Source organism: Biomphalaria glabrata, chromosome 10, assembly GCF_947242115.1.
Source record: "Biomphalaria glabrata chromosome 10, xgBioGlab47.1, whole genome shotgun sequence".
NCBI lineage: Eukaryota > Metazoa > Mollusca > Gastropoda > Planorbidae > Biomphalaria > Biomphalaria glabrata.
In genome coordinates, this window is record NC_074720.1 from 35,167,704 (window position 1) to 35,181,271 (window position 13,568).

General features: G+C 36.6%; 1 protein-coding gene across 1 annotated transcript in view; it reads left to right on the forward strand.

Moving 5' to 3' along the window:
* Positions 1 to 9,447, forward strand: part of LOC106073804 (uncharacterized) — a 26,007-nt gene extending 16,560 nt beyond the window's left edge. The window contains exons 7-8 of the mRNA XM_056044693.1: positions 5,343 to 5,507; positions 8,607 to 9,447. Coding sequence (XP_055900668.1) covers positions 5,343 to 5,507; positions 8,607 to 8,723 — 282 coding nt within the window. The 3' untranslated portion in view covers positions 8,724 to 9,447. The remainder of the gene's footprint in view (positions 1 to 5,342; positions 5,508 to 8,606) is intronic.
* Positions 9,448 to 13,568: the final 4,121 nt, after the last annotated feature.

The window sequence follows — 13,568 nt, forward strand, 5'->3', positions numbered from 1 at the left end:
TCAACACACCGATAACTACGCTTGGAAGAAATCGGACCGTTTTGACATGAAAAAGTAAATTGTTTGCACTCTACACATCCATTAAAACTCTTCAGACATTGTAGCTGCAACCTGAACTCGTCAAGTACAAAATTCAATCTCTTCCTATCCAATTTAAGTTAAGGTATCAGAATCCCCGATGGATACATTATGTCTTGCAAATAAAAGTTTATATTGAAGTCCGTTATAGTGTATTCAAGTATGTTATAGTGTATTAAATTCTGTTATATCTCCATTGTTTAGTTGTAGCATATGTTGTGCTGAGGACTATTATATACTTTTGAGATGTTATATTGTTTTATGGTCTGATACATTTTTATCCTTAAAATAGTCTCAATTTGTCGAGCACTGCTTTGGTCTGATCAGTTCCAAGACGCCTTTCTATACGAAGTTAGCTCCAAAGATATTTGTGACACGTTTAAGTTTATCTTCTCTTTTGTTTTTCATGTCATATAGATCTACTAAATGCCAAATTTGATTGGTGTGTTATATAGGTCTCATAGTACAATAAGCACTTGCTAGTGCAAAGATGTTTTGTCTAATGCACACTAATTATCTTTTATCTCTTTTGCTGGTTTTCTAGTTTAGCATCCTAGCTACTTATAGTCGAATAAATTGTAATAAGTAAAAACTTATCAATTCTATTAGAACTTCTCACATGATTTCTTGTAGCCTTACGTTTTATTATGGGCGCTCTGGCTGAGTGTAAAGCGCTTGACTTCCAAACAGAGGGGACCCGGGTTTGAATTCTGGTGAAGACTTGGATTTTTAATTTTGGAATCTATGGGGTGCCTCTGACTCCACCCAGTAAAGGGGCTTGATTCCTTATTGTGCTGGCCACATGACACACTTACGTCATCTGCCCCATAGATCGAAGGGAAAACTTTACTTTACTTATCTGCCTCATTGATCATAAGGAGAATTTACGTTACTTATATACCCCATTGATCAAAGGGAAAACTTACTTTACTTATCTGCCCCATAGATCAAAGGGAAAACTTACTTTACTTATCTGCCCCATAAATCAAAGGGAAAACTTACTTTACTTATCTGCCCCATAGATCAAAGGGAAAACTTTACTTATCTGCCCCATAGATCAAATGGAAAACTTTACTTATCTGCCCCATAGATCAAATGGAAAACTTTACTTATCTGCCCCATAGATCAAAGGGAAAACTTTACTTATCTGCCCCATAGATCAAATGGAAAACTTTACTTATCTGCCCCATAGATCAAATGGAAAACTTTACTTATCTGCCCCATAGATCAAAGGGAAAACTTTACTTATCTGCCCCATAGATCAAAGAGAACACTTTACTTATCTGCCCCATTGATCAAAGGGAAAACTTTACTTATCTGCCCCATAGACCAAATGGAAAACTTTACTTATCTGCCCTATAGATCAAAGGGAAAACTTTACTTATCTGCCCCATAGATCAAATGGAAAACTTTACTTATCTGCCCCATAGATCAAAGGGAAAACTTTACTTATCTGCCCCATAGATCAAGTGGAAAACTTTACTTATCTGCCCCATAGATCAAAGGGAAAACTTTACTTATCTGCCCCATAGATCAAAGAGAAAACTTTACTTATCTGCCCCATTGATCAAAGGAAAAACTTTACTTATCTGCCCCATAGATCAAATGGAAAACTTTACTTATCTGCCCTATAGATCAAAGGGAAAACTTTACTTATCTGCCACATAGATCAAATGGGAAAATTTACTTATCTGCCACATAGATAAAAGGGAAAACTTTACTTATCTGCCCAATAGATCAAATGGAAAACTTTACTTATCTGCCCCATACATCAAAGGGAAAACTTTACTTATCTGCCACATAGATCAAAGGGGAAACTTTACTTATCTGCCCCATAGATCAAAGGGAAAACTTTACTTATCTGCCCCATAGATCAAAGAGAAAACTTTACTTATCTGCCCCATTGATCAAAGGAAAAACTTTACTTATCTGCCCCATAGATCAAATGGAAAACTTTACTTATCTGCCCTATAGATCAAAGGGAAAACTTTACTTATCTGCCACATAGATCAAATGGGAAAATTTACTTATCTGCCACATAGATAAAAGGGAAAACTTTACTTATCTGCCCAATAGATCAAATGGAAAACTTTACTTATCTGCCCCATACATCAAAGGGAAAACTTTACTTATCTGCCCCATAGATCAAAGGGGAAACTTTACTTATCTGCCCCATAGATCAAAGGGAAAACTTTACTTATCTGCCCCATAGATCAAAGGGAAAACATTACTTATCTGCCCCATAGATCAAAGGGAAAACTTTACTTATCTGCCCCATAGATCAAAGGGAATACTTTACTTATCTGTCCCAGTGATCAAAGGGAAAACTTACGTTACTTATCTGCTCCATAGATCAAAGGGAAAACTTACTTTACTTATCTGCCCCATAGATCAAAGGGAAAACTTACTTTACTCATCTGCTCCATAGATCAAAGAGAAAACCTACTTTACTATTCTGCTCCATAGATCAAAGAGAAAACCTACTTTACTTATCTGCTCCATAGATCAAAGAGAAAACCTACTATACTTATCTGCTCCATAGATCAAAGAGAAAATCTACTTTACTTATCTACCCCATTGATCAAAGGGAAAACTTACTTTTCTGCCCCATAGATCAAAGGAAAAACTTACTTTACCTTTCTACCCCATAGATCAAAGGAAAAAACTTTACTTATCTGCCCCATAGATCAAAGGGAAAACTTACTTTACTTATCTGCCCCATAAATCAAAGGGAAAACTTACTTTACTTATCTGCACCATAGATCAAAGAGAAAATCTACTTTACTATTCTGCTCCATAGATCAAAGAAAAACTTTACTTTACTTATCTGCTCCATAGATCAAAGAGAAAACCTACTTTACTTATCTGCTCCATAGATCAAAGAGAAAACCTACTTTACTTATCTGCTCCATAGATCAAAGAGAAAATCTACTTTACTTATCTGCTCCATAGATAGAAGAGAAAACCTACTTTACTTATCTGCTCCATAGATCAAAGAGAAAACCTACTTTACTTATCTAATCCATAGATCAAAGGGAAAACCTACTTTACTTATCTGCTCCATAGATCAAAGAGAAAACCTACTTTACTCATCTGCTCCATAGATCAAAGAGAAAACCTACTTTACTTATCTGCTCCATAGATCAAAGAGAAAACCTACTTTACTTATCTGCTCCATAGATCAAAGAGAAAACCTACTTTACTTATCTACCCCATTGATCAAAGGGAAAACTTACTTTTCTGCCCCATAGATCAAAGGGAAAACTTACTTTACCTTTCTACCCCATAGATCAAAGGAAAATACTTTACTTATCTGCCCCATAGATCAAAGGAAAACTTACTTTACTTATCTGCCCATAGATCAAAGGGAAAACTTTACTTATCTACCCCATAGATCAAAGGTAAAACTTACTTTACTTATCTGCCCATGGATCAAAGGGAAAACTTTACTTATCTGCCCATGGATCAAAGGGAAAACTTTACTTATCTGCCCCATAGATCAAAGGGAAAACTTACTTTACTTATCTGCCCATAGATCAAAGGGAAAACTTTACTTATCTACCCCATTGATCAAAGGTAAAAATTTACTTATCTGCCCCATAGATCAAAGGGAAAACTTTACTTATCTGCCCCATAGATCAAATGGAAAACTTTACTTATCTGCCCCATAGATCAAATGGAAAACTTTACTTATCTGCCCATTAGATCAAAGGGAAAACTTTACTTATCTGCCCCATAGATCAAAGGGAAAACTTAACTTATCTGCCCCATAGATCAAAGGGAAAACTTACTTTACTTATCTGCCCCATAGATCAAATGGAAAACTTTACTTATCTGCCCCATAGATCAAAGGGAAAACTTTACTTATCTGCCCATAGATCAAAGGGAAAACTTTACTTATCTACCCCATTGATCAAAGGGAAAACTTTACTTATCTGCCCCATAGATCAAAGGGAAAACTTACCTTACTTATCTGCCCATAGATCAAAGGGAAAACTTTATTTATCTACCCCATAGATCAAAGGGAAAACTTTACTTATCTACCCCATTGATCAAAGGGAAAACTTTACTTATCTACCCCATTGATCAAAGGGAAAATTTACTTTACTTATCTGCCCCATAGATCAAAGGGAAAACTTACTTTACTTATCTGCCCCATAGATCAAAGGGAAAACTTTACTTGTCTGCCCCATAGATCAAAGGGAAATTTTACTTTACTTATCTGCCCCATAGATCAAAGGGAAAACTTACTTTACTTATCTGCCCCATTGATCAAAGGGAAAACTTTACTTATCTGCCCCATAGATCAAAGGGAAAACTTTACTTATCTTCTTCATAGATCAAAGAGAAAACTTACTTTACTTATCTACCCCATAGATCAAAGGGAAAACTTACTTTACTTATCTTCCCCATAAATCAAAGGGAAAACTTTATTAATCTGCCCCATAGATCAAAGGGAAAACTTTACTTATCTGCCCCATAGATCAAATGGAAAACTTACTTAACTTATCTACCCCATTGATCAAAGGGAAAACTTACTTTACTTATCTGCCCCATAGATCAAAGGGAAAACTTTACTTATCTACCCCATAGATCAAAGGGAAAACTTTACTTATCTACCCCATTGATCAAAGGGAAAACTTTACTTATCTGCCCCATAGATCAAAGGGAAAACTTACTTTACTTATCTGCCCCATAGATCAAAGGGAAAACTTACTTTACTTATTTACCCCATAGATCAAAGGGAAAACTTTACTTATCTGCCCCATAGATCAAAGGGAAAACTTACTTTACTTATCTGCCCCATAAATCAAAGGGAAAACTTACTTTACTTATCTGCCCCATAGATCAAAGGGAAAACTTACTTTACTTATCTGCCCCATAGATCAAAGGGAAAACTTACTTTACTTATCTGCCCCATAAATCAAAGGGAAAACTTACTTTACTTATCTGCCCCATAGATCAAAGGGAAAACTTACTTTACTTATCTACCCCATTGATCAAAGGGAAAATTTACTTTACTTATCTGCCTCATAGATCAAAGGGAAAACTTACTTTACTTATCTGCCCCATAGATCAAAGGGAAAACTTTACTTGTCTGCCCCATAGATCAAAGGGAAATTTTACTTTACTTATCTGCCCCATAGATCAAAGGGAAAACTTACTTTACTTATCTGCCCCATTGATCAAAGGGAAAACTTTACTTATCTGCCCCATAGATCAAAGAGAAAACTTCACTATGTCTTATTGCAATCTTTCCGCAGCTCGAGCCGTTCGTCATTGGTCTCTTGCTAATGTCCTACATCCTGCAAGTCCTGGTCTACGTGGCGCTGACCGTTGCAGTGGACGTGGGTCCTCGTGGCGGCCCGACCTATCTTGACCTCATTGAAGAAGAACAGAGGGAGTTGAAAGACCTGGAAGTAGATCAGGTAACTATTGTAATGACGCCCGTGGCTCTAACGCAAGTTAGAATGTATAGATTTGGTTGTCTGATACAAGTACGATTGTTTATTTTTATTTTTTCAAGTCTATCGGTGCATATTCCAGCAGTGGTTCCCAAACTTATTGGTCTCGTAGACCCCTTGCCATGTTTTTCAGTTTTCGGTAGACCCGCTGCCAGCTAATTGTGAATCTTTTTTAAATGTTTTATATTAAAGGTACTTGTATCATTTAGTTTGGATCAATCATGTAATTAATTTTTAATAAATCTAGACTAACAATAAAAACCATTTATAAAAATTTAAAAAGGGGAAATTACCTAAATTCCAACGCCTAGCTCAAGCCTTTCATGCTTCTCAAGCCAACACGGTAACCACTCTGCTAGTGGAGAGCTTATGAACATGGAAGATTGTAGAGTTATCTATTGTTTCTATAGTCTCGTCCTAGTTTTCAGGTGTGTGTTTACTAAGACTGAGACATAGTATATAAAGGGGACTTATTCAGTTTATTACCACCACTTCAGTCAATTACAATTTCTTTCCCTTGTTCGAGATACCAAACAAAATAATTTATTTCTACTAGTTAATAAACGTATTAGTTATTTTATTTTATTTTTTTACTGATTCTTGTGTTGTCATGGACAAGAAATAATTGTTCAAAATTTCACCTTGATCCTAGATTGGGTGTGGGAGAAATAATGTGTACAAACTTTTTATAAGATAGACAGGGTTAGGTTTATATACGCTATATAACATTATACGCCTATTAGTGGGATGCTTTGATAATAACATTTCAAAATTAGGCTTCAATTTTGTTAGGTTTAATATTACTTCCCAGCCCTTTCTCTGCCTTTTTTTTTTCCATATTTCCCATAAAATAGATTCTGATGAAAATGTAGGTTCATTTGAGAATTATAATGCCGGTAATAAAAATAGTTAGTTAACAATGATTTCATGAAATGTTTCAATTTAATCGTAAGCCTAGCTTTTCAAAATCATGGGCGCCCTTAGGCAAGTGCAAGGGAGTGTCCGTGAGCACCACTGGATTGTGAATAACCAAATTTTAGCCTTTTTTTTTTGCACCATCTAATCAATTAACTTCTTCTAAATAGCAGCTTAACGGAAGTAGTGCTTGCACTGAAGTTCAGTTATAAGGATAAGCTATTATTGTAAAAAAAAAGCTAGCCTAAACTATTTGGGAGTTGATGCCCGTTCTTGTAGGCTTTATTATATTATAATTCTTTGCGCTATAAATGATGTGAAATATTCTATGCGTCAGTCGTAACTTAATATTTTCATTTACATTTAATCATACTCGTAAGCAAAGGCATAGAATGTAAAAAAATGCTTTCAAGCTGTCATTCGATGTGATAAATGTGAAAGTTTCTTTGAATAAGAGTGAAGAGTGCAGTCATCTTGGTACATTTTTTAAATTCTTGTCGAGTAGGTGTCGGTGTTAGTGCTCGATAAAATGGCAGACTAAATAGCCCTACGTCCACCAGTCTACGAAGGCAGAGGATATAAATTCTTCATATGCCCTCGTTCTAATCGAACCGATGGTTTGATCAACTGGCAGCAGCAAGAAACCAAAATACAAGCAGAAATACAATTTTGAGAAGATGTTTGACTGTTTGGTGAATCTGGGAAAAACGTCTGTATGTGAAACTGCATATGTGTTACTCAGTGCTTGCTCCTAGGGTACGTTTCTGATTTGTCTTTACATTCTGGGACCAGTTGCCCAGATGTTGAAGTCTTTCCTAAGTAACATAGTGACCGCTTAACAGGACATCAGCAGTCTCAATGACATCATCGAAAACCACCATGACCATACTGAAGAACACTTCAGAAATGACATGCTGAGCAAGGCGAGGCCACTGCTAGACAAACTAGGTGATAAACTTGGTTTTACCGAAAATTTGCAGTCGACAGACACACCGAGTAAAAATCCATGTTTGGATTTTTAGGGCGGCTTTACATTCCGGGGCGGCTTTATATTCCGTATCTTGATACATTAATTTCTTCATTAACGTCTCACGTTTCGAGCTCAGTTCAATCTGTTTTGCTTGCATCCTAAAGCGATGCAAGAGCTGGAACCTGAAGACGAACATCAACACGATAAGCGTTCATCGCCAGCTTGTCCATCGCAACGAAAAGCAATTATTGACAGTTTCGTCAGCCACAGTCGAGGTTTGCAATTTTCGTTTGAACAACCGTAGGGAGCCGCAGGCCGGACGGATAAACAACGTGCACATTAAATAGTCTGTTAGCGTGTTTAGTTGTTTGTTTGTTTTTTTTAATACAAAATTTCCTGAAAAAAAGAATTTACATTGAACTTAATATTGCAATGACAATCATTGCCATTGCATTTGTTAGTGGACAGGTCACTGGTGTCATATGAGAAGCACAAGCCTATATATGCAGGATTGAAGATGTATTTCACTGGAGCTTATGTCACTGAGAGTGCGCAGTGGCTGAATGGTAAAGCGCTTGACTTGTGAACCGGGGATTCCGGTGAAGACTTGGATTTTTTTTTTATTTCGGGACTTGTAAAGCGCTTCTTAATTTATATGTCACTGATTCTTAATCTTACCATTGGGAACATGCCTTACCTCATAAGACTCCTGTTAGAAGTAAAAAAAATGTTTTTGTCATGACCAAAAGTAGAATTTCTCAGTAAGACTCGACGTCTCTGTGGTGATTTGCCTGTGACCCTTACTCCGAAAAAGGTTGAGCACCTATGTTATTTCTCAGTAGTTTGAATGAATAGGAAGGATAACCAGTTTATATCCATCAACATCTTAAAGGCCGTTTTTCTTGTGTTATTTTCTTTATTCATTTTATTTATTGCAAATGGATGGCTGCCTTGTTGTGTGGTATGCGATCTGGACTGTCGTCCCGATGGACCCGGGTTCCAATCCCTCTCGCCACCAACCCCGATCGTCCTGTCGGAGGTTGGGGCTAGGGTGTAATCATTTTCAAACCTGAAAGGAACATTCAAAACATATAAGACTAACAAAATGGCTTACTACGTTAACGCCTAATAGGCCTAATCATAAGTTGTTGTTTTTTTATTCTCTTTTTTCATAACAGTCAGTAGCATCGACACGAACCAGTACATACGCTCCCGACACTCATGGTGACCACGCCAGAATTCTGGACACAGTGAAATATAGTTCTGAACAGGATTCGTATGGCACTGTGGTTTAGGTAGCCCACTTGTACCTGCAATCAGATGAATGCATTAGACTTACCTGTGTAATTACTTTAAAAACAAAAACCAACAGAACGTTTATTAAAACCGATGGTTAGAAGCTTGGACTAGCTGTCGTTAGAGCCGTGTTTAGATATTATAGCCTTGCACACTTCTTCGATCGACCTGTTTACGTTTTAATTTATGATGCTTATAGAATAACGTGTTAGAAATCGTTGCTTGTTCCATTGAAAGCCCAAGCCATTATTGAATTAAAGGTAACTGTACTATCAGACGTTTTTCGAGAGATCTTCCTTTCATATTAAGCAGGTGGTTCGACAAGCAACTCCGCGTCAAAAGAGAAGTGTGTGTGTGTTAACCCTTGGCTAATTATGATGCAAATATCCATTTTATTCTATTATTTATTATAAATAGACCTAATATTACCTATCGCATCCTTCTTGACATCAAAACATGCCCTAAAAAAAAAAGGGTAGAAAAATGTTTTACGTCTGTACAATGTTCGTCTGCCTGACCAAAATTTCACAGGTTTAGAGGGAGGGATGTAGACTCTGGATCTGGGCGTGCTTTGAAAATAGGCGAAAAACGACATAATGATAATTCTATTATTTGTCCTTGTTCTGCATTGTTGGTCACGTGAATAAGAAATGCATGCATGTTTCTTTTTTTCCTAAATAAAAAAAAAAAAAGATCAAATTAAAACTTTATTTTGTTACACTGTGTGTTTTAGTTTTCAACTGTTTCCTCTTGTTTCGTGTTTCGTGTTTTCAATACGCTATTAGTCCAGCTTAAGCAGAAATGCATTTTTTTAGCAAATGTAATTTACTTGGTATTCAATAGATATCACATTTACTATGAACTGCTTACATTGTTTCAAACCGTACCGATGAGCCGTAGACTACAAGAAAAAAACTGTCAAAAAAATGAAATGAAATAAACCTAAATAAACAATGTAAATATTTTATTTAAAAAAAAAAGCAATTTTCCTAAATAGAATTACACACACTCGAAATGAAACATTATATATAATATTGTTTAAAAGATGACTTGTTTTGAACTTTTGGCATGATTACATAGTGTGGAGTGTGGTGATGCCTATCTGACTTGTAGTTAGTGTTACCTGTCTGACTTCCACAGAATTACTCTGGAGATGTCTGGGTTTCTTGTGCGGGTGTATTTCAATGTGACTAACCAACAAGACAGACACTCACAATTAACAAGTATAGAAACGAAGTCCAAACAGTTGAACAATTCATATAAAGGTTTAATCCAGCAAAAGAGCCACAGTCGATGTCTCTGTCGATAAGTTACGTCCTACCCTTATGAAATTCTATCACCAACTGATTTTCTGTCTCTAAGTAGCCTCTAACCCAGGAGTTCTCAACATGTGGGTGGCGACCCCTTTGGGGGTCGAATGACGATTTTCCGGGGGTCGCCTAAGACCATTGAAAATATGGATTTTTTTCTCTATCTCGTCTATATTTTAACATGTAAAACTTGACACTGTACAAAGTTTTTCCACTGGAAGTTAATATTTTTTGTTGCTGATGTTGAAGAATAGACAACTAAATCAGAATGATCTTTAACATGTTAATTGTCCACAGTATACATAATTTTTTACTAGTTTACATTACTGTAACTTTAAGCAAAGCGCAACGATGCGAAATCATAATTATTATTTGTAAAGTAAAGTCGTGACGAAAGAGAACAGAGATTCTAGCTAGTAGTAGGTTCTCGTTGAAATAGTCCATAGTATTAAAATGAAATATTTGCATCAGGGAAGAACCCATTGAAATTTAACATTAAGAACAGAAAATATTACGTTGATTTATTTACGGTTTGGTTTTACTTCAATAGTATAAGCGGGAATTTGGAAATTCCTCTGCATCATTTGTAACGAAGCTTTATAATGAGAATCTCTGTAGCCTAAATAACTGCAGCGTTATATTGATATTCAACATCTGAGCAGACCTGGAGACCTAGTCATGTAGAGGTACGTTTAGGTTTTATAAATGAAGACAGTTCAAAAGACGAGTTTCTCTTTTGCAAACCTCTCGAAACGACTACAATACGAGATGTATAACAGAAAGTTGATTCATTTTTTGGGAAAGTAGAAAATATTGAAAATTATTAACGATGTTTGTAGGCCTACAGATGGTACAGGAAGTTTGCCAGTATGACGGTCTAGATTTCAACGTCTGATACTGAATGAGTCACCAAAAGTCATCAGAACTCACGAAATCGACGAATATTAGTAACGCAGACACAGCTCAAGAATTATAAGAAGGAATGAAACCTTTCACTACAAGAACCAAAAGAAACATGCCTCTGGAGTTGTCTGATAATAATCCGATCCTTCAGAAGGAAACTTCACATTGACAAACAAACTGTCACGAAAATAAAATTTCCATGTAGCCAAAAGTATGAACTCTGTATGAGAAAAATAACATTAAACCTGATAAACAAATCAAATGATAATTTGTGAAGAACATTTGTGAATGCTTGCGGACGAAATTTCATCACATTTTCCTAATCTTACACAACTTGTCAGAATTCCATTCACAGTCAAAATGAAGATGTTCCGCAGACAGAAAGAGTTTATTAAACTCATTAATAGCGATGTAGCGAAAAATGATTTCATTTTAATGTCAGAAACACAAATCTGAATTAGGTGTTTGCAACAATTTGTCTGTAATGCGCCCTCATCTTTCATTTTTAATCATATATTTTTGGGTAACTTGAGTTTTCCAGCTGGTTAGTTATCAAGTATAGCTAAATACAGAAAAAGACTTGAGGCAGAAGACATTCTTTGTGATCTTGCAAAGACCTTCTAAAAAATTCCTCATCTGGTGAAACAGAAACAATGTCAACCTGTCACAACAATTGTAGCTATGTAATTTACTATTACCCTGATCACTATCCATGCTCCTCCATACTTTTGAAACTGTCACACACGTATGGCTCATGAACATGGTGGATACCAAATAGAATAGTTAATAAATGCACGCCATAAAATTGTATTTATTTGGAATTTAATTATATGAATAAACTAGCCGGATATAAACCGCGTCTCGCAGGCCTTAGTTTGGAAATTACTAATCTACTGGATTGAATTTAGATCTGTGTCAAACATGGAAAATGTTCCTTCACATTTTTTTTTAATTTTGCCACGAAAATCAAAGTAGAAAGTGAAAATCGGTTTACCCGTTCAGTCGACATATTCATATCAAATATTAAATACTGTGAAAACGGGTTTACCCAATTTGTTAAAAAGTTATGTAATTTAATAGAGATACAATTAGGTACTTTTTGTCTACTTTAGGGCCCTCCGGTTGTGGCAGGAACATTAAGCATACACTACAGTCTCTAACGTGATCTAAAGAACATTTATACCAAGTTTTATCAAGATTGGTCAAACGGTTTTGATTTTTATTCGGGGCATACATACATAGCCTTACTTTCTGCTTTATATTATAGATATATTTCAAGAATATGCGGCAATGACATTGTTTCGTAATTAAACAAAATATGTTGGCAATATGTTCACATTTGTATTACGTTTTATATCATAGCAAAAGCAGTTACTTAGGCATAGGAACGAATATAATTTTACTGTTGGGGGTCGCCGCATAGTTGGGAATAATAAAAAGGGGTCGCCGAGCTAAAAAGGTTGAGAACTGCTGCTCTAACCCAACTACGTCCTAGCGTCACTAGTCGCGTTCAAAATCCGTCCATTATGGTGCGTCTCTACATGAACTAAAAATACCCGGTACTAAGTGTCTAACAGGAGACTGGAGAGATGAGAGTGCGCATGTGTCAATGTCTGGATGAGAGAAAGATGTTTGTAGATGCGATACTGCTGGATGACTGTGAGGCAATCAAGGTGTCTAAGTGGTGTGTTTGAACAGGGACATAGGGAAAACGTACGGCTTGTAAAGAAGAGATTTTTTGAAGCGAGAGTAGAGTTAGAACTTGGAGCTTGTAGAGAGAGTTAGTTAGAATTGCAGAGCTTGTAGAACGAATACTAGAAAGTTGACTGAGAACTGTAAAGATGCTCGGAAGGTCCGTTCGCACAAGGATCTCAGAATTGCACTCTCTCCTGTCCTCCCATATGATTTTCTAGATCGTTCGGAGGCAGCGCAAGTGGAATGAGTTTAATATTCTCTCTTGCTTGCGTGGGTAGTCCACGACTCACTGCCGTACAGTAGCGTACTCAGAACGCATGCCTCCAATTTGGTCGCTGCAATGAGCTTCTGGTTTCTCCAAACTCTTGGTAGTAGTCTAGCGAAGATCGATGGAGCCTTCCGTAAGCATTTTTGTTTTATACCGGTACCCTATTCTAGAGACAGGTCATATAGCTAGTTGTCTATGAGGATGGAGGGTGGTGCTGTAGCAGGTGGTCCCATTGACATCTATTCTTCGTGCTAATGGTTGAGCCATACGCGTTAACAGGCCTGAAAGAAGCGGTATATTAGTGACTGAAGCTCCGCCGTGGACATCATATCTCTTACGAGTGTGGTTCTGATTTTAGTGTTGTTCTGGCAATATTTAGAAGTCTGCCATCAATTCTTGAATGGAGATACTCAGATAGATGCTTACGGTGGATTTGTCAAATAATCCGATGTGAGGTGTTATTGATTACAATTGATATCAGGAGGATTAATGGTGTCTGACCTTAATTATGTTCCATATCTCTGGACACTGCGTTGTATGGCCGTGATTAGATCAGATGGTACGGTACCAGTATAAAATAATGTTAATGGTCTAAACCAGTGATGCTCAACCTTTTAGGCCGGCGGGTCATTTTAATTTCCGACACTCTTGTCGCGCGCCACATTAAC